Source organism: Haemorhous mexicanus, chromosome 15 (assembly GCF_027477595.1).
Source record: "Haemorhous mexicanus isolate bHaeMex1 chromosome 15, bHaeMex1.pri, whole genome shotgun sequence".
In the NCBI taxonomy this organism is placed as follows: Eukaryota; Metazoa; Chordata; class Aves; order Passeriformes; family Fringillidae; genus Haemorhous; species Haemorhous mexicanus.
Window position 1 is genome coordinate 5,792,036 of NC_082355.1, and position 25,003 is coordinate 5,817,038.

General features: G+C 46.0%; 1 protein-coding gene across 6 annotated transcripts in view; it reads right to left on the reverse strand.

Moving 5' to 3' along the window:
- GRIA1 (glutamate ionotropic receptor AMPA type subunit 1) overlaps positions 1 to 25,003 on the reverse strand; it is a 119,516-nt gene that overhangs the window by 56,595 nt on the left and 37,918 nt on the right. For 3 of the 6 annotated variants that reach the window (XM_059860273.1, XM_059860270.1, XM_059860271.1), the window contains exons 3-5: positions 7,304 to 7,543; positions 5,393 to 5,577; positions 961 to 1,014 (exon numbers count right to left, since the gene is read on the reverse strand). In XM_059860273.1, the coding sequence (XP_059716256.1) occupies positions 961 to 1,014; positions 5,393 to 5,577; positions 7,304 to 7,543 (479 nt within the window). Of the gene's footprint in view, positions 1 to 960; positions 1,015 to 5,392; positions 5,578 to 7,303; positions 7,544 to 25,003 lie in introns of those variants that run through there. The other 3 variants (XM_059860276.1, XM_059860275.1, XM_059860274.1) reach the window with 3 other exon arrangements.

Consider the following 25,003-nt stretch of genomic DNA (forward strand, 5'->3'; position numbering starts at 1 on the left):
TAATTTTTATTTTTTTTAAATTAGCAACTGAAGTTATTGGCTGCTCTGTAGTTTTGCATGTCTCCCCCTGCACAAGGTAACATTTTAATCTCTGTAATTACACGGTAGGCAGCCAGCACAGGGTGCAGGGTCAATACAGGGCACTGCAGGGTAATGATGTGGCCATTTTTGCCTGGTAAATTACAGAGTTATCTTGGGACTGAGAAAAGGAGAAGGGCAGCAACTGCTTGACTAATTGGTAGTTTAAAGTTTAATTACCCCAGGGCTGACGTGCTGCCTCCCAGATGCTGCTCTGTGCTGAAAGAACAGGTCCAGAGCCTGCACATGGCTCATCCCACAGGGACACAGGAGTCCCAGGGGAGCAGCATCAGCCCCAGAGTGCCAGCAGCAGCCCAGCCTCTGTTGTACATCCTCCTGGATGGATGGACACATTTGGGGAGGAGAGGGTAGGAGCTCTGCTGTGGAAAACCTCCATTTCTCTCTCTTACCTCTCCCCTAATCTCCCTAGGCAAAGCAATTTTCCATCCTCCTGTGAGACTTGCTCCAGAAAGATGGTCCTGCCACTGCCCAGTGCTGCTCTGTCCTCAGGCAGCACCTCCCTGCATTAAAGGGAGAATCCTTTCCTTAAAGAAATCTTTGCATTCAATTCTCTCCCTAGAGCCATGACAGTCAGATTTCATTTAGCACCAAGGGGGGAAGTGATAAAATTACTTTGGTCTGCATCAGTCACCCAGCCAAGGCCAAAGCACTACAAAACCCCAGCACACTTGGAGATACCCTGCAGATAGTCTTGCTGGATCAAGAGAGAAAACTCCATGAGAAGAGCACAGCAAAAGACTTTGGTATTTTTTTTTAACCTAGAAGGTGGATGAGAAAAAGAGTGTACAGCTCAGTAATTATAAATATAATGCTTTACAACACTGAGAGATAGAAAAACCCCCACCAGTTAGGGAAACTCACCATATTTGCCAGAATGTAGTGGTACCCATTCCCATTTTTTTCAAGCGAGATGATCTGCAACAAAAAAAGCAAGGATAATTAGAAGAGATCAACCAAGGAAGAAGAATATCAGTTACCTGCCCTTTCTCACTCTTAATTTTCCTTAATGAGACTCTTCAGCTGTGAGCAGGAAGATGTAGCAAAAGAAAAGTTCCCCATCTTATTAGAGGATGGTCAGAGGTTTCACACATGATCCCTGAGCAGCAAATCTGAAATTAGACTGGACAAGATCCCCAAGAACATTGCACAGTCAGGGAGAATAAACAACCAAACCAACCTGCTTCCTACAGGCTTGGGGAGGAAGTTAAAGCCTTAACAATATTTGTATTTCAGACAAAGGAACAAATGTGGAGTTGGAGTCCCTGTGTCCTATGAAATCAACTGAAATTTTAGGCCAGAACTAGAGAGCAATCCTGCACATCCTCCAAGCGACAGCCCCTGCTGCAAACACCTGCCTGGGAGAGATGGCTGGAAGTTTAGGTTATGGGTAAGTTTTTGTGCAACAGTGGAGTTTCAAACTACATCTCCAGAATGAAGCTGTTTGGGCAAGCCACAGAGGATCCCCCTGCATGTTCACTGACATAATTTATAGATTCATGTGCATGGTGTCCCAATACATGTGCTTTGCCAATTACTCCTTTGTTCCTGACACAGCAGAGTCAGGTTTTTATTTTCTTTTATCAACACAATTGCTTACCAATCTGTAAGAACTGATTTTTTCTATGTGTCTGTTTTTTTTTTCCTTTTCCACCTGTTGCAGATTTTCCTGTGACTGGGGAAAAGAGAGGCACTCATCAGATGGCCTGTGTATTTTTCTCCCTTGATTTAAAAAGAGTACAGAAAGAATGTACCTAAAAGTCTTCATTATTCTTGCTGACTCCATTTTTTCATTGAAATTCCTCTCTATTGATTTCCAGCAGCACTGTTAAATTATTGCTAGTTTACTAGAGTCAGATACCATCTGCAATTGAGCCACTCTACAAACAGAAAGAAGAAAGTGGAAAAAAAAGGCCCAAATGCCCTCAAAGCCTGTACAAACACAAGATTTTCCAGTTTCTGAGAGAACTGCTGTTTCCATTAGGTTTCCTGGCTGGCAACACTACCTCTTATTTCCATTGTCATATGAACTGATTCCGAATTGCTGCCTGCACTGCCAACAGGCACAGGCAAAATCTGCACAAACTGCAGTGAGGACAGAAAGATCCCCACAGCCAAAATGATCCTAAAACCACTGCTGGTTCAGATTCAGCCAGAAATCTGTGTACCCAGGACTTGTCTCTGGTACCAGGCTGGCAGCAGGTACTTGAGAAGTGTCAGATGATGACAGAGTCTGATCCTCCTCATGGGACAGCACTCCCAGATTATCATGAGCAGTCATTTAGGGATTTCCAAATGGATAATAAATGAGCTGACACTTGCTCTGTGCAACTGGTTCGTCTGCCTTAGCCCTCCTCTGATGAAGTGCTTTTGTATGCATAATAAAACTCATCTGGTTCTCAGCATTAACGTGGGGGTGGCAATTAACTCCAATGAAGGCTTCATTTAGAAGCAGTTCCTTACACAGCTAATGCCAGCTCCACCAGCTTCCTTGCACAGGATCCCTCAGTGTGGCTTCTGCTGAGGTGTCTGGAGCTCTCAGAAAAATCCTCTGTCTACCTAAAACTATGAAGATATGCACTTCCTCATGAGTGGTTTTCTGAGTATCTTCCACTGCCTGATCTAAGAAGCAAAACCAGACCAAACTTGTCCCTTTCCATCCATCAGCTGAGACTGACCTTTGCAGTAAGTCCCAGACCTTGTAGAAGGAAGGAGAATCTCTGGTGCACTGGGATGTCTAAGAATTATGATCCAATTCCCCTTTTCTCCAGTGTCAACAATAGCTGGCATTGGCTCCTTCAGCCCCAGCTCTCCTTTGTTATTTTATGAGGTGTCAGAGCCGATGAACCGAGGAGGGCTGCCATCCAGCTCTCCCTGAGCTGTTAATCTTACAGCCCATCCACCTGAATTATGAAGCTCGTTTCCTGTGTTTTACACAGTTATTTGTGATCTTAATTTATTTTAAAACGCTTGCTCAGTCCTAATGTGTCCGGACAGCAGTAGCAAGCTGAGGTTATAATAGCATTTATCACTCCTCCTGACTGTGGTGAGAGGCTGTGCTGGGCTGCATGCTGATTGCTCACTTGGGCCACCTAGGTTTCATTACCCACTTCTTAATGGGAGAGTTTGACATCTATTAGAGAGAAATCCTCTCAGAGTGAAACACTGGCAGAGGAGAAATTCCAGTTACTCATTTTAATGAGAGACAAGGAAGAAACAATAGAGGGCTTTGATGGAACACAACCCACCAAGTACTTATCCCATTAAGACCACGCTGCACAACCCCACGGCAACCTGCCCTGATCCAAGGCCTGGCTCACAAATGACAGCTACCTCAGCAAAGACAAATCAAACCCTTGAGACACTACACAGAGAAATCTCCCAGAGAGAAACCAGCTCATTTTTAAAACACACAGCACTGGCTCCTCCACAGCTGAGGGCTGCCTTGCTGGAGTCACTAGTGTTATTTGTGTTTTGTGTATGGAGAGAAAATGAAAAGCAGCAGTGTGGGTGTGAGAGGCACAGGTGCTGGACAGCCATCCCCAGCTCTCCTGCTCACTGTGGAGCACAAATCACAGATCCACTGCCACTGAGAGACAGAGACAGGCTTGTCAGGGAAGAAGAGAAATGCATTGAAATGTCCCCGAGAGGCTGAGGCAGCTTTTGGAATACCTCAGACAGTCAGAGGGACAGGGCAAACAGCACAGTGACATTCCCACAGAGGCTGCTGGTGCGGTGAGCTGAGAGACCAGCCAGGAGCTCAAGTTACAGTCCCAGCTGAATTTCACATGATCATGACCTGAGCACTATCTTTCAATCCCTCCAGTCATCTGTATACCATGAAAAACCTGGCATCACTTTCTCACACTGGGACAACTACCTCTGCTCTCAGAAATCCTGGTGGACTTGGAACAAGAATGTTAAAAAGGATGAAAATGGACTACACACATCTGAAAAAGTTGTTCACAACTCCATCCTTCATTGGAGTGTTACCTCCCAGGCAGAGATGTCTGCTGGAATTGCTCTGTAATTTTTTGTAGTAAAACACAGCTTTGTACCTCTTCTCCCTGGGAACTGATATTTTTTATAGCATTGCAAAACAAATAATCACAGTATCTGGATTTTTAGTGCTCTTACAAATAGCTTTTCCTATATCTAGGTTTAACACTTGCTGCAGTTCTGTGAAGAACTTTGAAAGAAAGCCTTATTTTCCCGCTCATCTCAAGAAGACAAGGTAATATTTTACTTTACAACCTAACATTCTTTTAGACAAACCAGGCTTAAAAGCCTGACACTATTAATCCTAGAAATTTTATATACTCTGAAGAAAAGCCAAATTCACTGCCTAGGTCTTGTCCAAAATTTTGTTCAACTGCAGCTGTTCTATAGCCAGAGAGAAGCATTTACCCTCTGGACTAACCTGTTTTCTCTGTCATGAATGTGACCTTGGCTTTGAGGTTACAACCTGCTCTCTGCTTCATTATTCCACGTAACAGAGGAGCACCCAGAGACATCCAGCAAGGATGGATTGTGCTCATCACTGAGCACCTGGTGAAATATCAGTCCCTGTCCCAGACAGGGAGCAGATGAAGTGTGAGATGGAGATGACAGGTACCTTAGATAGGGTGACCTGTGAAGCATGAGGTAAGAGTGAGCTGATTATGAGGAGTAAAGCAGTGGATATTGCCCTTTCCAAACCCTTCCAGTGGTGGAAGGGCTGTAGGTGTGAGAGGGAAAGGTCTTGTGGCTGAAGTGTGGACTCAACCCACCTCTGGGCATGCATTTGTCTCCTGTCCAAAGAAATCCCTATTCAGGACAGATGTACCATAATCCTTCTGTCCTGCTGGCACAGGTGGAAGAATTTGGTGCAGGACATGGAGAGTGCAGGACCAGGAATCTGGCAGTGCCAATCCACACCTCCAGCTTAACTCAGAAACTGGAGAAAGACTCTGCAGAATCAGGAGGTGCCACATCTTGTGCATGCTGCTTGGAGGAATTAGCACAAAGCAAACTCACTGGGGAGCAAGGGGGTGTAAAGGGCTCAGCAAAGGAGTCAAGTGAGGAGAGAGCATGGAGCAGTGGAGCTCACTCAGCATGAATTCATGAGAGCTTGTACTGTTCCTGCAGCTTTACTGTTTCCCCAGTAACACAGCAGAGAAGCCTGCGAGCCCAGCAGCTGCAAGGCACACACCCCACTACAATGAGAGCCACAAGGAGACAAGGATCAGGCAAGAATGGGAAAAATCACTCTTCCCTGCATGCAAGACTCCTCCCAGAAGGCCCACACTAACACAACCTTGTTAAGGATGATGTTCAGCCTCTCAGACTCGCAGTCCACCACCACCAGCCTTTCCTTCTTCTTCTCCAGCTCCTGGAAGAGCATCCTGTAGCCCTCCTCTGTTGTTGTCAGGATGTTGACAGCTGTCACCTGCCAGTTCTTCTCAGCTGCAGTGTCCAGCACTTTCTGCAGGACTGACAACCCTAGGGTGGGAAGAGAAGGGGGAGAGCCAGGTTTTAGTTGTGCAATGCCATCTTTCCATCCTCCTGGCAGCCTGTGTAGCTGCCTCAAGCCAGGCTGGAGACAGAGTCATGAGAGTGCAGCAGAACTACAGAGAGTAGCTAACAGTCTAGACCTGACCCAACCCCATCTGGGCTAAATTAATGACTCCTGCTTTTCTGGCCTAGCACAGATGACTCCAGGTCTGATTTTCCTTTGTAATTGGCAGATCAGTCTTGTTGATCAGGCCCTGCTGTGGGATTCAGATAAGAACTCTAATCCCCATCTTCCTGTTCCCCAAATAACTTGATTTCTCTCAGCCATTGTTTCCTTCTCATCTTTGATCTGCTTAGGCTGTGTGCTCCTAGGGTTAGGGACACCCTCATCAATCACAGCACACTGTCACACTCAGCATGCTTCTCTCAGCAGCATCTCATCAGGAGACCATTACATTTAGAATTATGTTGCTTAAATTACATGCACAGCTTTCTAGAGGAGATGCACATAGCAATTCTCTGAAATCATGCTGGACAACCCTAAACAACCCTGTGCTTTCGGAATATTCTGTGTGCCCATGCCTCATGACAACAGAAAGCAGGTGGGATGCTTTCATGCCTTCTCCTGTCTCTAAAGCCCATCCTGTCCCTTCAGGGGATAATTAAAACTTCCAGGACAGAGATGTGAATCACCTTGCCTCTGCCCTATCCTCCGCTGGTCTGCTCTGCTTGCAGCCTCCAAGCCTGGAGCTTTAAAGGCATCTGAGGGATGGGCAAACTGAATCATGGAGCAATGAGCTCTCTAGCCCTTTTTTGTTTTGTGGTTTAGAAAGTTAGGTAGCATCTTCCAAGAACCACACAGGTTCTTGTTCTTTTACGTAGAAAACTGACATGCACCACTATGGGGAACTTGGATTTTTCCAAGCTATCTGCCAGAAACACACATTTCACACCTGGCTGTGGGCTTAGGTGAGATCTGAGCAAGTGTCCGTTCATGTTTCTAAACTCAGGACTCAGTGCCCTTGAGTTTGACAGCCCAGTTCAATATGGAACCTATGGAATAGAAACAATTCCCCCATTTCGAATTCCAAACCATTTGCACACCAAGTATTTCCCTCGTGTTGATGGGGCTTGGATCTGACCCCATGAACACACCCCACCAGGTCAGGCTGATGCCTCTTTTAGAGCAATGCTCACCTTCAGCAGAAAGGGATATTTAGAAGAAAAGGCATAGGGAAAGCATAGGTTGACACAACCCACAACTTTTGGAGGTAAAGACTCCTTCTAGACCACTGTCTTTAACTGCCTGGTAACCCCTAGAGCTGTGCTGAGAAGGTTCTGAAGAAGGAGGAATGATGAGGAGGACTCCATCTTATCAGAAGGCTAAATAATTATTTTATTATACTATATTATTCTATACTATATTACATTAAATCTAAACTGAATCTGCCAAGCACTCAACTCTGCTCACACTGCCCTGAACCTCGTGACTCTCAGCCCACAGTCCCAGCACACACACACTGATAGGCCCTGACAGGCCAAGGAACCAAAACACCATCGCTTTGGGTAAACAATCTCCACATTGCATCCTGCTTTGGCACAAACACAGGCACAGCAAATGAGACAAGAATATTCTTGGGAAGAATTGTGCCTTGCTTTTCTCCGTGAAGAGAAATGTGGGGCTACAAAGGCCTCCCCGAGAGCTGTGACTCACCGCGGTCAGCGTCGTAGATGTACACAAACTTCTGCCAGCTGTAGTGCTCGATGACACTGATCAGGGCATCCTGGAGCTCGGGGCGCAGCTGCAGCACAAACTGGTTGGAGGTTTCCACGGGGAAGCTCGGAGTTATGAAGCAGACGTGGAGGGCCCCGCAGAAAGACGTGAGCATGTTGACAGTTCTCCTCTCATAAAACCCGAAGATGGCATAGACGCCCTTGGAGAACTGTGAGCAGACTGCAGGAGCAGAGGGGAAGGTGGTGAGGGAAGAAAATCAAGGAGGTTTCTCAGCAATGTCACCAAAATAAACCTTTTCCCTGAGATAAGCTGAAGGGTTTTTCTGGGCTAGAAAATCTTCCCCCAGGTGGGTGGGTTGGTGAAGGCAACTAGTGCAGAACAGGGCTTGTGGCCATGGAGTGCCCTGCCCTTGGTCTCCACAGACCTATTTTACTTTTGATAGGAAGAAATTACTCAAAAGAATGAAGTCAGTGTCCCCAAGGCTCTGCTGAAGATTTTGCTGCTTCTGGAGTAAAATGAGTTATCTGAACATAGGAACCCTTCAGCAGAAAGAGGCTACTGGAGCCCTGGATGCATTCAGGGAGCAGAAGGAAAGCCTTTGCACAGCAGCACAGCCCTTTGTGGCTAGCAACTCCAGAGGGAAACCATGGGTTTGACCTCAGCAGCTGAGGACACCACGCTGAGAGAGCATCTTAGCAAAGGTTCACCAAGGTTCCACGCAGCCACAGCACAGCTCCAGGGGATCTGTCCTGGGGCATGAGCTGCTGGCTGAGTCAGAGCCTCTGACACTGGCAGCTGGTACTCGGGAGCATAACTTTGGCAATTTCTGGTTTCCTCACAAAGCCATGGAGACAGGCCTGTGAGCCCAGTGAGGTATCAGCAGTGTCCTGGGAGGTCTCTCCCAGGAGGGCTTGCTGGGTTCCCTGGCAGGTGTCTGTCTGTCTGTCCTCAGCTCTGTGCTGTGCAGGGAGGGCTCCCTTGGGTTGGAGCCCTTCTCTGCAGAGCACTTAATGAGATCATGGGAGCTGCTGGGAAAATGCCTGAGGACCTCAGCGAGACAGAGAGAGTTCACACTTTGTGTTGTAAAACTTTGCCCCTGAGACAGTCAGACTCCCTCAATATCACCCCTGTTTATGGCACATCCCAAGTTACCAGCAATAAATCTCCAAGCTGGAGGTGGTGGCAGTGACAGCACTTTTCCTGTGTCAGAACTCTTGGCACTAGCGTTTCCTCCTCTTGTCACTCTGACTCTGAAGACCTTTGGCTGTGACATTTATACTGACTCGACACTTCACACATCACTCGCCTGCTCTCCCAGTGCAAGGGCAGGCTGAGGAGTTGAATGTGACATTCTGGGGTCCCCTGGCAAGTGCTCTGCCCTGCTCGGGAATCCCCTGACCTGATTTCTGCTGCTAACTGCCAGTACCCAACCTTCTGCATGTGTGGCTGCAGACAGCCTCCTAAAAATGAGCTTCTTGCACCCTTAGCTGGGCTCCATGTGAGCTCTGTCCCTTGAGCAGGGACCCAAAGTCAGTTCTGGCTGGCTTAGAGCCATCCTGTAAAAGATTGCCTTGTTCCTCGCTTCGCTACTGCCAGCACCAAATATTCAGAGGGAAGAGCAAGAAATCCTGCTCCCCACTGTGCAAAGCAGTCCTTGCTCCAGTCTCACCCCTGAAAAAGCAGCCAGGCTTCGTGGTGGTGCTGAGAGCTGAAAATGGAATCTCATAAGACTAAAGAAATTTTTTCCTTTTTCTTGGATCTGAGCCTAGTTTTTGGGCATCCCAGTCCCGCAGTTTGTTCGCAGGGTTGCTCATCCTCTTTTCACTGATTAGCACCTGTGATCTCAGCATTTTCCTCCCACAAGGGAATTTGCTGTTCTGCAGGGCAGGGACGCCACAGAAAGCCCAAACTGAGACGGAAATAACCCCCTCTTCTCTTTATGTTCACAGCAGTGGCTCTCTTTGCAATCAGCAATTGTGTCTGTATCAGCTGGAGTCACTGCCCTCATCATGAGACTGACACATCCAGCAAGAAAAGCAGCAGATACAGATGGAAATAGTCTGAGCATCTTTTCCACGTGGCTGGAGCAGTGGGTCTAATGAAGGGTGTGAGATACCATATGTGAGAGATCAGAAGTGATCTCCAGAGACCCGGGCTTCAGCCTCACTGAATGATTAAAGAGACATTTTTGGGACAGCTGAACAATACAGTACAATTAATAATCCAGACAATAAACCTAGCTGGCTTGGTTTGTTTTGTTTTAGGCAAGGCATGGCTTCCTTGGATTTCTTTTCTATTCAAAAGGAATCTATCCTTTTGCACATTTTTTTTTCTTTAACTTTGTGGCTCAGTCACGCTCAGGCATCCCTCCTACACTGTTCTGAGACATCATCAGTGCCAGCATTTGAAACAGATTGTACCAAAGACGACTGGGAAAGTGAGCACTCTTTATCATTAGTAAGTTTGGAAAGAACCCTCACTTGCTTTGTACTTGCAGGATAAGAGAGGCCATGGACAAGGCAGATAATTTGGGAAAAATAAAAAAGGCTTACCAAGAGTTATCTCCCAAAGAAAGAAACTCTTGTGTCAGTTAATCTGGAAGAATGAAGAGTGAGAGCTGTAGCCACCTATCTAGGACTGAACTTGGCATAATGTAGAAGCAGTGGCTGCAAAATTATGTAAATCTCAGGGCTATTTTAAATTACAGATGCTCCAAATGAATTTACACAGCAAAGCTAAAAAGAAATTACTTGCTTGTTATTTAATACACTAAGAGATTGCTGGAACTCCTTACATTTCCTTTAATCATTTTATGAAGCAAATTTGTTAATTATTCTGTTCTCATTTGATTGCTCTGCAACTTCCTAATAATCTACTACTAAGAATTGTAAACCTTAAGTAGAGGCAGCAAATATATTAAGCTCTCTTTGTTTTTGTAGTGATGAGCAGTCACTAGCCTCTGATGGATTTCTAAAAAGATTGAGAAACATAAAAGGGATGAGAATTGTGCTGGAATGCAAGGTCCAAGAAGTTGAGCTCTTCTGGTCAATTGGCTGGTACAACATCACCCTTTCCAAGCCCTGTGCTGGCTATCTGTGAGCAGCTGGCTGGCCCCAGCCCAGCTGTTCCTGCAGAGGAGAGCTGCAGTCAGCCTGGAGACAGCTCCAGCAGCTGAATTTGGACAGTTCCACCTCAAGCTCCTTCCTGCAGGCAGGAATCTGGGTGAAATCCAGCAGCATAAATGTTTGCCTGTCCCAGGATGTGAGCCTGAGTGAGGAGGGTTTGCTTGGATGCAAATGCAGACATCTGTGGCTGTTTGCATGTGCTGGTGGTGGCCTCTGGGCTGCAGGGTGGGAAAGGAGAGAGAATGTCAGTTCTGGGCTGTACCTGAGCTCGTATCCTACATTGAATTTGTAATTTATTACAGAAGAATTTCCCTCTAAAGTAGCCCTTGGAAAATGTAATCCATAATGACTGATAACCGTGGCCCCTGGTGCTGTGTTCTCCCTGCTCAGTCTTGTTTACTTGATCAGTTTGGGATTTGTGGCTGAGGCACTCCCAGTGTGTGCTGCCCCACGCCCCAGGGACACCCCATATCCCTCCTTCTCCAGGCACAGGATTTCTCCCTGAGATCTCCAGTGCTGCTCAACAAGGAAAATTAGGTAAAAGCAGAGGCATTAACAAGATTGTCACCTGGTTATGCTGAAGAGACAATCCAGTGACAACCAGCTGCTCTCCCACCTCTGCAGAGTGCCTGCTGCAGCCAGGTGAGGCCAGAGCTCATCTGACTGCTCTAAAAACTTTTCTAACTTACAGCAAAAGACAAAATAGATTGTAAATTAGTTAAAGAGTGACTGATGTGGTAGAACAAGCAGGGGACACTGCCTCTCTCCCTGTGGAATGGTAGCCATCAGGGAGCTGATGTGTCCTTGAATTCAGATGAGGAAAAAGGCATGTGTGATTCACTCACTTGGAACCCACAGACTCCAGCTTTCTCTTTTGCAGCTTTCTCCAAAGCTCTCTTTTCATATGGAAATATTCAAGGTAAAGAATGTGCATCAGAGAGAAACACTGATTTTACTGAAAGCACACACAGGAGAGGACACTTGTTTGGGAGCTGAAAGAGGCAGCTCTGGCCACCTTTGCAGATGCTTCCAAGAAAGAGAAAAATACATCAGTAAATACATCAACACTCACAACTTTAAATTGCACATTTTCTCTGTGGGAGAGGAAAGCAAAAGAGGTGTTTTGAGTCTGTAAAAATTCATGGTAGAATTTATTTTTTTCGGCTGCAGCTCTTAACCAGAGCAAGTAGTTGAACAAGATTGATTTCTGCATTAGGACAGTCAGAGGTATTTTACAAGTGGGTGTTTGACCTGACCCACGTGGTTGAGGGTGAAAGGCAGATGTCAGATAAAACAGATATTTCTTTCAGGTTTTGGTGAAAGAAGATAACCCAAAAAGTTTCTCTCAGAAACCATCACCACAAAGAGGGGCTGAAATAGTCTCAGGATCTGAGGTGGGAGGAAGGGCAAATGGGCTGCACAGAAGGATGGAAATGAGGATTTGGTCTCCAGCAGTGAAAACTGTGCATTCTGCTGAGAATCCGCAAACAAGACTGCAAAAAGGGAACTGCTCTCCAGGGACACAGCTGGGGAGGAAGCCTTGTAGGAGATCCTGGCAACTGCTCATCTGCCATCTCCTGTAGAAGCACAATTTTCACCACTTCACTGAGTTTAAGACTAGAAAGGGACATTAGATCATTTCTACTGACTTGTTGTATCTAATGGACTATTAAGTTTCACCCAGCTACCCCTGGAGGGAGCCAATAATATGGCTTAGTTGACTCTTAGGAGATTCAGCTGCTGCATGTGCCTCTGTCAGAGAACAGAAGTAGCAGAGACAGTGCTAATACCCAAAGCCACAAGAGCGGTAAAAAACCTGATTAAATGAAATACCCCCAGATGTTCCTCACAAATGACTCATGTTCTCACTTACAAGAGGGGACAGGCAGCCCAGATGGTTCCTGCCAGATCTCAGAGGGCTTCTGACCCTGGAGAATGTCATGGCATCTAGGAGGGAAGACCCTGCATTTTCTCCAGGAAAGCTATTCCTATGATGCTGAGCTGCACATGTGACCAAATTATTCCCATAGCCCATACAAAAATAACAGAGAAAATATAGATTCCAAAATAAGAAGAAATCTTTGAAACCACTCAGCCCAGCACACACCAAAATGAAAAAGTGCCTTTTAAAAATTGCATGGTAAGTGTGGCCAGACTTTGAAGGTAATAAAACAGTGATCTCAGTTATGTCAGTTACCCCCTGCAAGCTATTAAAGATGGGCCCTGCAATGCCTGCAGCCCCATTACCATCTCCACGTGCCCAAACCTCCTGGGACACAGAACCAACACTCTCACTTGCAGCAGAGTATACTCACTGACAGCAGTGGTGTCAAGAAGCAGCTCCCACATGCTTCCCTTTGCTCACTTGCAGTGTGCTTGTGCACATGTGGGAAAGAGGAGGGAGGCTATGCATGCATAATTAATTCTCAGCGTGCCCTGCCTGGAGGCGACCCTCACACAGAGATGGAGAACCTGACATCAGGTTGGCAAAGCTGGTCGGGTTCCAAGGAAAGAGCTCTGGTGTCTGCTGCAATTAGGCTCAGCTCAGCTTTCCTCCCCAATGTTTGTCCTCACAGCTCTCCTCTGTGGCGTGGGTGCCAGAGCACATCCCAACGACAGCATGTTCCCACAGATTTCTGCAGCAGGGGAAAGCCAAACAGATTCTACACTCCCCCATTGTTCCACTCGTGTGTTTAGCTGACAGCAGATATGTCCCACATATTTGATCAACTGCAAATCAGGCTGATGTGCTATCACAAGAAATACATGTTTTTCTTTCAAATATACAATAGGTACAGAACAGTGCTCCCTTCCATAATTTCCCTGCACTGCTGCTCAAATGATCCTGGAAGCTGGAAAGCAGTGTTGGCTTTTACATAAAGATCTGTTTTCCTTCTCTCATATTTTAACAATAATCTGTGACTGAAGAGCTGCTCATAAATGCATATGCTGATAGCTTCAATTTTTCCAGTGAAGTTTGCCAGCCTAACAAATAGTTTGCCTGGCTGACAAATGAAAAGTTTCCCTTTGAGATCAAATTGGATTTGGGGTTCTTCTTTCTCACACGCCACTGTGTTTTAGGAAACAGAAATAGCATGGTGGTTTGGTCACCAAAATTTCACAACATGGACTCTTATTTATTTAAGCGAACTTTTGAATTAAAATCATGGTGGTGGAAGACACAGTCATGGGGAATTGACTTTAATCTCTCTAAGGAACCAGTTGAAGGTCCTTGCTCTTCCCCTTGTGTACTCCACATCTCAAAACCTCTTTTTATTTTTCTACTAGAGTCTTTGAATGCAGTTCTTATCCAATGTGACTACAAAACAGAAGAAAAAAACTCAAATATCAAAGGTTTTAACGAGGTCATTGAACTTGTTGAAATAAGGAAAGAAGGAAAATGATGATGTTTGTGTCAAGATTCTACTTTCTGGCTTTATTTGTTTTTAAAAGTGTTTCAGCAACTTTGGGGTTGCTAATACTTTGTTGAGTCATATATAAACAAGAATTAAATATATTGAAGGGTTTACAGTCAACACAAACTATTTGTGATCACTTTTAATAGGAATTAGATGCAAATCCCTATGCAGAAGACAGTGAGATCAGAAGCATCCTTAAGAGGGTCTCATTTCTTCTGTGGGTAGAATTAGATTATTATTCTAATAGGGACATTTTGGTTAATGAGGATCCTGTGGTTAACAGATCAGATTATGTGTAAGGAGAAATGGGTCCATTGCCATCTCTGTGTCAGGTTTGTTATTTAATCATGGTTTGGATCTTTGCTCGTGAGGCAACTGCTTTTCTCTGAGCCCATCTGCTCCAGTCCCTTTGGTCAGAGGCTGACTTTTGCACCATGCTCATTCAGACCCAAAATAGGACCCATTTCTGAGCTGGAAGCCCTGATGCCATGCTCTCAAGCTGTATAAGGCTCTTGTTGTCTACTGCCTTCATCTCTCCAGTGTCCCATACCAGAGCCACAGCTTTTCCACAGCACCCCCTGCTTTCACAGCTTAAAAACAGAAAAGATGTGCAGAAGGGCTCTGGTGCCTGGAAAAACTCTGGAAAAAAACTCTGCATTTTTCAGCTCTAATAAAAGATTTGACCTTTCCACCTTGTCTCATTGTTTAAATGGGAGTGTTTTCTTCCATGCCAGTCTGGCTCCTTTCTGGGGGACAGCAAACAAACCCATTTGGGATACAGTCTTCTGAGAGCCTTTTGCAGCCCCTTTTGTCTTTGAAAATCCTAGAATCATTGAATGGTTTGCCTTGGAAGGGACCTTAAAAATGTGCCAGAACTGCCTGACACTGTCATCAGGTCTGCTGGGCAGTCTGGCTTTTTGCTGTGTCTAGAAAGAACCCAGCAGAAAATGCTGCTGTGCAGGGTTCCCTTGGTTCCCTTGCTTGGTTCCATTGCTGCTGTGCTGGGCTCACCTTGGGCTCCCAGGAGCTCTGCAAAAGCAGCTGAACTCTCTTACCCCACAATCCTCACCTCGAGCTCCTCTGCAGCCACTCTAGAGGGAAGGAGTGATCCCTCTTAGGGCTCCCAGCTGCAGATGGATGTTCCCATGAGACCCACAGACTCAGGAAGACCAGAGATCCCTGCTCTCATCTAACCTTTCACAATGAAATTGAGAACTCATAATTTGTCCTCTTTGAACTCTCTGTGTCTGAAGCAGAGACATAAATATTAAAGCAAGATTACTACAAATGGAAAAGCGACAGCGACGTTGTAAAAGGAGATGAGGAATGAGGGTTGAACCAATTTTCCTTCTGCTTTTTTATTAGATGGCCTTTTGTATTTACATTGGTCCTTCTGAAGTGCTGTACAGTTTCTTGTACAAGGGAAACTAAGTACAGGATCATGTTGTGGATTCTGCTGGGAAACATGCACAACAACAGAGGGAAGGAACAGAGCACCAGCATGTTAATAGAGTATACAGCACACCTCTCAGTTCACCACAGCATTTAATTCTGGGCTGTAAGTGCTGAATTATTAAAACAGTAGAAAGAGTGGAGTGAGGAGGGGGAGGGGGGAAGATAAGCAGTGGCAGAAAGCAAATGTGTCACATAGAGGAGGTCTTGCTGCAGATGAAGTACACTTTGTCTTCAATAGCTTCTTTTCTTTCCCTAATACATTATATTGGTTCATAGACATTAAAGCCTCAGACTTCAGTGCAAGCCTCAGGTTCTGGTGGAGATTTTGTAAGGGCCTGTCTTGAAACTGTCTGCAGAACTTTACATTTACCAAGGACAAGGATCCTTCAAAGAGAATCTCTCACACACAGGACAGAGCATCATGTCCTTGGGGGCTTGAAGTGGCAAGATGTACCTAAACCCATTAGCTGGCATGTTATTTACAAACCTTCACATTTTCTGTCCACTTTCAGGGCTACATCACAGGTATCTGCTGAGTTAGCAAAGCAGATGCTCCAAAACCTACATGTGCTATCACTGCCCCAAAAGTGCCACCTCTTTCTGCAGTCACTGGAGCCTTTAGTTTTCTGGGAAGAGGAGAGAAAGGCACAAACCCAACAAAGTACTCAGCACACAAGGATTAAGCCCTTAAGCACAACCCTTTAGTGCTACCTGGTTGCATATTGTGGTCACCTGAGGTCTGTGAAAGCATCAGTGGTTTTGAAACCTATTTACCATCTCAGCAAGGGCTGAGTTTGGTGCACAATGACAAGATCCTTTGACATCTGAGAGTGCTGGTTTTTGTGGCTTTAAGTGCCTCCCCTGGTGGTTCTTTGCTGTAGTAATGTGTTGTAGGGTTTTTATTTTCCCTTTTCACATTAATGTTCCGTTCATTGTGCTCATAGCTTTGTTCAGAGCTACTTAATGTCAGGGGGAATATTACCATTTCTTCCCTCTCATTAGAACAGCTTTAATCCTGTCTGCACTGCCAGGGCAATAAATGATAAGAGTTACAACATTTTGATTTCTGCAGTGCCTCAGAGCACCAGGTTTTGTGGAAAATCCCAAACAAACACGTTTAAGCTTGAGATCTTTTAAACTCAGTGGGAGACAGTGTTGTCTGGGGAGCAGGGAGGCAGAAGTGTGGCAGATGGTGAGATCTGGACCCATGGTTTGCAGTTTTATGGTCTCTGGTGGAACTTCTGTGCGAGTTGCTCGCTGTGGGTGGTGGAACAAACAGTTTACATGAAGTGCATCCAGTCAGGGTGCCCAGATGGAGCTTCTGCAAAGGGGAGATGCTTAAACCAGAGCTGCAAGCAGCTCTAGAGGCCATTTCCCTCTCGTGGGAGGTGAAGACATCCATCCCTCTGAGTGATGTGAATGGTGGGGATGCAGGAACTGGAAGAACACTTCTCTGCCCCACTGCTCCAAACCTGTGGGTAGATGTGGAGCCCCTTGGGAAATTGACCCAAAAATACCAAATACCAGCCTGGCTACCCAGCAAGACCTTCAGCACAAATAAAGTGGTATTTGAGATGTTTTCTAAAAAATCTTAGGTGAAATTTGTGTCATTTTATCAGCATGACAGATGAAACTTTTACAGCTACAGGCTTCTCCTGAACCTGCAATTGGGCCCACAAAAATCATCTCCCATAGCAAATTCACAGGACTGAGGAAAGGACCAGGGCGTGGGAGAAGCTGCAAAGCACATCACCAGCTATATAAAGTGACCTTAGATACACATCTTTTTCCTAAAAGACCTTTGGGCAACCCAATCCCTTTAATGTTAGTGACATGGAGTATCAAATACAAAGCAAAACTTTGGGAAAAGGCTTTTCAGCTGGATGTTTGACTTGCAGAGCTTGATATGCCACAGTAAAGATTTATGCTAATGAAAGATAAAAAATCATCAGCTCTACTCAGAGGCCAGTGAAGACACCAGGCACTCTCAGTTATCCTGCTGTGGGACTGAGAAAATAACCTGGAAAATGGGATGTGTGGCTTAGGGAGAAGAATGTTAGAGCATCCTTAACATTAGGAAAACATTGAGATCCCTTCCTGACGTGCCTACTTACAAGCAAACACCTTCCCTACTGATTTCTATTGTGGGAGAATTTTTAGGCTGCTGGAGAAAGAGACTCTCCAGTGAGCTGCAGAGAGCAAGACAGATCATGTAAAACCCTCTGCATAAATGCAAATTGCAGGAAGGCCGACCAGAGCCCAGGAAGGGGAGTTGCTGCAAACCTGGGGGCTGTTCATCATTGCAGAGCAGTGACACTGCACTCACAGATGCAGGTTCTGCCTCAAGCAGTTGCTCAGTGCAAACCAAAGCTGATGACAGGATTTAGGCAGCTAGTGAGAAAACCCCACTGCTTCTCAGCAGAAACTTTACCTGTAAAATATTATTTAGACAGAAAAGCAGCAGCAGGCTGGGGGATGCTAATTTGTACCACTTCTCACAGGCATCAGAGACTTTTGCACCAGGTGTTGCTCAGCACTTCTGTTGACAGTACAGAGAAATGCCTCTAATGAAATCTATTTGTTCATGGAAGCAGGATCACTTGCCAGCCAGGGGCAGGCAGGTCTTGCACAGAGAGGCACCAGGAGCACCAGCTTTTCAAGGAGTGGAAACATTCCTTGGATTTAACAAATGTTGTGCAAGACAGCTGAGCCATGGAAAGCTTCACACTTCAGAACTTGCTTCCCACAAGGAAAACTGGGAAACAACACCATGTGCTGGACTCTGACTGCACAGCTAAAACGAACACATGGATGGCTAAACGTATAATTAGCCTAATTAAGGCATCATTTATTCCAGAAGCCTCTGGGGGAAAGGCAGGTGGAGGTTCCAGCTACAAGAGAAGTTTGGCAGGACAGAGGCTGCTGCCACTGGTGGGAAGAACCCAAATAAAAACTTTGTGTGGAAGAACAGGCAAGAAGAAACATCCCTGGGACAGTTTTTTTTTCTCTTGGTGTTCACAGGAAGCCCGAGGTGCAATATAAAACCTGTGATTTTACACCTCTGGGACTGTCCTACCTAACCTGTGAGGGCTGTGATTTTCTTCTCTCTGTACTGCAACCCACTTTCAGTGCTGAGTGTGGCAGAGAGGAGTGTGCAGTGTAGCCTTCCCTTCCAGCTCCTCACCCTCCTGCTGGAGTAAAGATTCATTTCCCTGTGAGAGAAATTCTTTCTGGCTGCCTGTATTTAACATGGCAGTGAACATCTACAGTGGTATTTCCAAAGCGTTTGTTGGGATCATCCCTCTGTCAGCACTGATAGTCCTGACAGCAGAGCAATGTCAGCTGAGAGCCTTGGTGGCATTTCCAAAGCATGCTTGAATTACTGAGTTGACTGCTGTGTCCCTTTAAAGAAGAGGTTGGGATGATCTTTAGGTGATTTGGGTGTGTAAGGAAGCCACATGGTGCATGCAACCTCTGAAAATTAGGCTTCTGCTAATGTATACTAAAAGCTTTTCTCCTGTGATGATTTTACCAGTGCACTCCCAAGGAAAGATGCTTTTCTGTCATTGTCTGAGGAGCAATGGAAGAACTGGGGTCATGTGCAGGTTTGGGTGACAGAGTCAACCTCTGTCCATGTGCACCTTGCACCACCCTGCTGGTGCAGATGTAAATCCATGGCTAGAATCCACTAGCATCCTCCTGCAAACTTCTTTTTTGAACCCCTCATGTAAAGACAGTTAAGAAAATCATCAGCTTTCTGCCTGGTTGGAAATATTAGTCTGTGCAGTGTAAACAAGACAGCTAAGAAAATTTTTATCTCAGTATAGGAAAGTTGTCTACATTATAGTTTCCCTGGTAACTACATCGAGGCCAACAGAATCACACTGGGTCTAACTATGGTCTGGTTTCGTCAGGTGAGAAGCACATCATGTTTCCTGCAGGAGGCTGCAGGGATACAGGACCTGATTTGTGGGTGCACTCAGCTGTGACTGGCTTCATGTCAGCTTGAGCACAGGTCACCAGGTCCTCCTCAGAATGAAACCAAAAGGAATTTGTGATAAAAGACCCTTGAGATTCTTTTCTTGACATCCTTATTGGAAAAATCCTTCAAAGGAAATGGATGGGAAATAACAGAAACCTGAGGAGTTGTGAAAGCTGGATGGGAGAGAGGAATGGGGAAAGGAGATGCAAGCTTGAGTTTCATTGATGGGAGAACAGCCATTTAAATTTCAAAATCAACTGGAGCTTTGAAAGAGAAAAACAAGGATGAAAGAGAGTGTGAAGGGGAGCTGAGTGCATGTGCATTCAGGGATTCAAGGGTGAGGTGCCTTTTTCTGGCGGGGGGGAGGACAATGGGCATCAACACCTGGGTCACTGTTTTTCCTCTCATTGAATGGAAAAAGTAACATTTTCCCCCTCTGTAATGCTGACAAGCTTTGTCTAAGATGGGTTTTTCCAAACCTCACTGCCTGAAGCTGGCAGTCTGTCCTCCATCAAGATTTTAAGCCTCATTTCACAGCTGGACAGACTGAGGCAGCCACCTGTGCAATGACACAGAACCTTTCTGGGGTGGCACCCAAGTGCCCTCACACGGACACCTCTTTGTCAGACAATGAAGAGCAGCCCCATTGCAGGGCTTTTCCAGGAGGATGCTCACATTTCACCAGTGGAAAGCCCTTCCCCAGGGAGTGGCGCCTGCTGCACAGGGCACTCCCTGTCCCTGTTCTCTCCTCCTCTCACCCATCCTGTCAGAGGAGGGAACGTGCTGACAGCAGAGCAGGGCAGCTCTGCAATGCTGTGATGCTCCTGCCTGAGCACACACAGACTTGGCATCTCACCCCAAAATCTGGGGATTTTGTGGCCAGCTGTTGAGTGGGCACTTTGCAGCAGAACTCATGTACTGGCTTTAGCACTAAAATCATTGCAATTCCTCTCACAGCTCAGCCTCAGCCCCCGCTGGTTCACACTGGGCTGGAGGGAAGAAGGACAACATGACCTCTGGCCTGAAAGGCTGGAGACCTTCCCAGAACAAAGCCATGCCCCCTCCAATGCCTTTTGTTTGGCTCTCTCTCTGTGATTTCATGGTTTATTAGCTTTTAAAAAGCACAAGGCTTATCTAACGGCTTGACTTTCAGCATGGCACTGGGTGCCCAGCTGGTGGCTTTTGAGTTTCTGCCAGGCATTGGTTCCTGGGCCAAGAAAATCTCTCCCTGTGGGGCAGGGATGGTCTGGACCAGCATGTCTGTGGATCTCAATTCAAGTTTACCCCATCTCCACTCCTCAGTGGAGCAAAGGGGAGTTATTTTTCCCATTGGCTCTGCCAGCTGGGTGCAACATGGACTGTGGATCTCAGTTAAATGAAAATGTAGGAGGAGAAGTTGGCCACCTCTGCCACAAAACTTGTCCTATTCCTACATCATGCTGGCATGCCTCTTGTTGCAAGACAGAGCATCTTTAAGAAAGATAAAAAAGACCCAATTTTACGGACAATCTATATTTTAGGAGCATGCTTCTAAATGAAATTTTCTTCAGTGCTTATACAGACTCTTCATTTCTGGTTAGAAGCCTCCCACTTTATTTTCTAGGCGTGAGATCTTATATTTGTTCAGCACCTAACACCTAGGGGAATCTCAAATTGCAGCTACTCTGTTTTTAGCCTTCTCCCTTAAAAAAAAGAAATACATTCTTGAAAACTACAAAGCAACTGGCCAGGCTTTTGATGATCTTTCATTAACCAGAAAGCAAACATTCAAATGGTCCATTGGACAAGCAAAGAATCAATTTGTTTGAAGGAAAGTTACCCAAGACACCCCAGATATTTTACCCTAAAAGCTTTGGTAGGCTTTACTTTTAGCATCTTTGAAACGAAACTAAAGCCAATGGAACAGATCCAATAAAGACAGGCAACAAAGCTAGCTGAGATTTCTCATCACCTTCTTTTCCCCTTCAAATGAAAACTGAGGCTTGATCAAAAGTAGGAAGTTGCTGGTTTTGACAAATCAGCCTGATTTTCCCAGGGAAAAACAAAAGGGGAAAAAGTTTTACTGTTAAGGCAGAACATTGAAAGATAAATTCTGGGATGCAATTAACCCTCCTCCCCTGCTCTGGATCATAAATTGCTCTACAAGAGCTGTCAGTGTTCTTTCCCCCTCAAAGAGATACTGCAAGGGCAGTGAGCCAGAGCAGCAGGGATAAATCTGAGGTGAGAGGTGGAGAATGTGGGGTCGGGGGAAATGTTGCCAGGTTCATGCTCCACTGCAGGTGGGATGTTCAGCCACTCCCAGAACTCCGTCACCTGAGAAACTCACCCTTATTTCTGTGTGTATTTGCACTTGCTCTGCACCCAGAGAACCTCTGCTCAGCACAGCACGTGACCTCTGTCCTGTCCTGCTGACAGGGGGATGTGTCACAGTATCACAGTGTGTCCCAGCCCTCAGCTCTCTACTCCCCACTGCCCCCTGAGTGCTCACCTTTCCCTGCTCCAACAGGTACAGCCCCATCTCTCCCTGTGCTTCAGCTCCATCCCTGCTTTCTCACCTGCCCTGGAGCAGCTCCTTATCAACACAGGGACCCCAGGCAGCTGTAAAGGAGTGCTCTTTATTGCCAAAAACCTGGCCTTTTAAAGCAGTTAGCCAGTTATCAGTTTACACAGTTTTGAGGCATAGCAAGCCCCAGCCAACCAACCACCAAACACCACGATGTGGACACGTGGCAGTCACGCAGCACCTCTCTCACATCTCTCACATCCTTCAGGTCTCTCTATCCCTATTCCAGCTGAGTCAGTCTCCCAGAGTTCCCTTCTCCTTAGCCTAAGTAACAGGCCAGAGCAATGCTGCAAGGCCTTCTCTTTGTAAACCCTTCCCCACTGGTCACACAACCCTGCATCCCACAAGTGCATGGTTGTGAGCAACTCTGTGGTGCAGCTACAGGAACACACACCCCTGCATGGAGCCCCTCCAGTATTCCCAAGTCCCTTCTGCCACACACTTCCCAAATCCTCCTTTCTATGTCCCACCCGTGCACACACACAAATCCCTCCATTAGCTAAATCCCAGGTTTTTACATTGCCTTTCTCACACTAAGCCCTTCCTTATCACCCTGCTCACAGACACCCGGGCTAATCTCTCTCCCTGTGCCACGCGTGCCCACCCGCTTATCTTCCCTCTCCTCTACACACACACACACACACACACTTTTTACATAGACACTAATCCCTCTCAGTGTCATGCACCTCAAAAATCCTCCTTACCACGCCCCCTCCTCACTGAGTAATCCCTTTTGGAGTCTCGGGCACAGGATCCTGCTGACAGCGTCCCTCCACACGCATCCACGGCACGCTCCACACACACAGCAGCTTCTTTGTGTCACACACACCATCATCCCCCCTTTGTGTCACACACACCATCATCCCCCCTTTGTGTCACACACACCATCACCCCCCCTTTGTGTCACACACACCATCAAGCACATATTTTTCCTTAAGTCTGACACGTCCATGTGAACCTGCCCCCAGGGCAGTAAAACCAGCGTATTTTTGAATTGAGATCAACCAATGTAAATGGGATATTTCGGAATGAAACCTTGGATATTTGGGGAACTGTCCTGAAAAATTGAGATTTGTCACATGAGAATCTGGCATGTTTCAGTGCGGGGAAGCAAAGGCTGAGAGGGGATGTGTTGCTGCTTATAAAAACGTCAGAGGGGTAAACACTAGAGAAGAGCTATTGATGCTAAAGGACAACATTGGCATGAGAACAAGTGAGAATAAACTAGTCATGAATAAATGCAGGCTGTGAACCACGGGGAGATTTGTAACCATGGGAGGAGAGCAGCTTGGGTTTTGCTTTCCAAAGGGAGCACTGGAGCAAAGGCAGAGCTGGTTTTGTCTGCAGCATTGGTTTTGTCTGAGCGCACAACCCTGAGGTGCCGTCCCGGGCTGGAATCACACCCTGCTGCACCTGCACACTGTCCATCAGCAGAGGTTAACAGTGCAAAAGCACTTTGCTCCTTGCCTCTTTCTCCTCACCTGCAGCAGTGGGGTGGGGAAATGAAGCAGAGAGCCCCGTGCTCCATGGGCAGTGCAGGTGCAGCACCCAGGGCTGAGGTTGCTGTGGCAGGCACAAACCATGCTCACGTTTCCTCAGCCTACATTTGCATTCCAGGAGCACCCTGCCTTCACTGCCCTCCTGTCTCCAGAGACACAGAGCAACTGAGATGTCTGATAGCAATCACATATCTGTAACATGGATACAGAAAACCACAGGGAAGTGAATATTTAGTGGACTGCAAGCACTGCTGCATGAGCCATTATCTTCCCAGGAGCAAGAGTGCCGGATGTTTTCCTTCCCTACACTTGGTACAGCAGATGAAGGAGATGTTGGCAGAGCACTGTGAGAGAAGCAGCAGATATAGAGGTCCCTACCATCTGTGTAAAGATGAAAAAAATCTCTTTGGAAAGGGGCAGAGGAAACCAAGACATTTGAAAGTTTCTGTGTTTCTCACACTATCAAACATGGAGCTCTGCCCCATGGGAGAGAGCAAACTCTGCTTATGCTGAAGTCAATGACTTAAAAAAAACTTGAGGTCTTGGTAAACTGAGAATTTTTGAAAGTGTGGCATTTATCAAAGTGTGGGTGCTTTTTATTACAGCGTAGTGTGAGGGCATGCAGAGAGGGCTGCAGGGGCAGGAGGAGACTGGAGATGCACAAAGCACCTGGCAGAATTTCAAGGAACAGTTTCAGTGATTCTCCCAGAAACGAGCGGAGCAAAGGGGAAAGGAGGGGGTGAAGGTGGGAAGATGCCCTCCTCCATTCAGACAGGAGTTCACCTGTATGTTTGAATTGGTCTCTTTATTGTAGCTATAAAACTCAGAGGAGAACTAAAAGGGAAATCTGGCAAATAGAACTACCAACGTCTCTTCCTTAAAAGTCACACCACCAAAAAAGCAGCAATTGTTTTTGTTTTTTTTCCTTCCAGAAATATCAAAACGGAACAAGAATATTTATTTTTGTGCTGTTTCAACTAGCCTCAAGTTTCCTTTCGGTCAGAGGAACTGATAAAAAAAGTTTTATTTCTTTACTACTTTTTGCTATGCAGAGAGACAATGTGAAAACAGAGAAATATGAAAATAGGTGGAGATTGGCATCACATGCTGGGGTTTTTTTTTCCCTGTTTTCCAACTGGTAGGTGGGAGGTAAGTGGCAAACTGGCAAAAAAAGTGTGAGCATACATAGAAAATCTCCATGTTTACCTTTTATTTCAGATTTGCAAAAAGATAGTAAACAACTATTGAAATCACTATTTCCTTAAAGGGAGAAAAAATCTTTTATGGCAAAGACCTGTGTTGAATGAAAAAAAATTTCTACAAGTTTTCAACCACCTCTAGACAGAAACCTGTGATTATCTGCAATGGTCTGGGATGCCACAATGGGGAAAAAACAGCAATGTTGAGGGAGAAGTGGTGCACTGGCATTGGCCAAAAAAAACCAGGACAAAGTCAAAAGAGCCAATCCAAATTAAAGGGTGGAGGAAAACCAAGGAAAGCCCTGAGTACCTTTAAACTAGAGAAGTAAAATCTGTCTCATTTCCTAGCACACAAGGAGCACAATGAACCAGTCTCCTGCCACAGTGATGACAGGCCTCATATCTATGAGAAGAACAAATTTTCAAGCTCCTGGTAG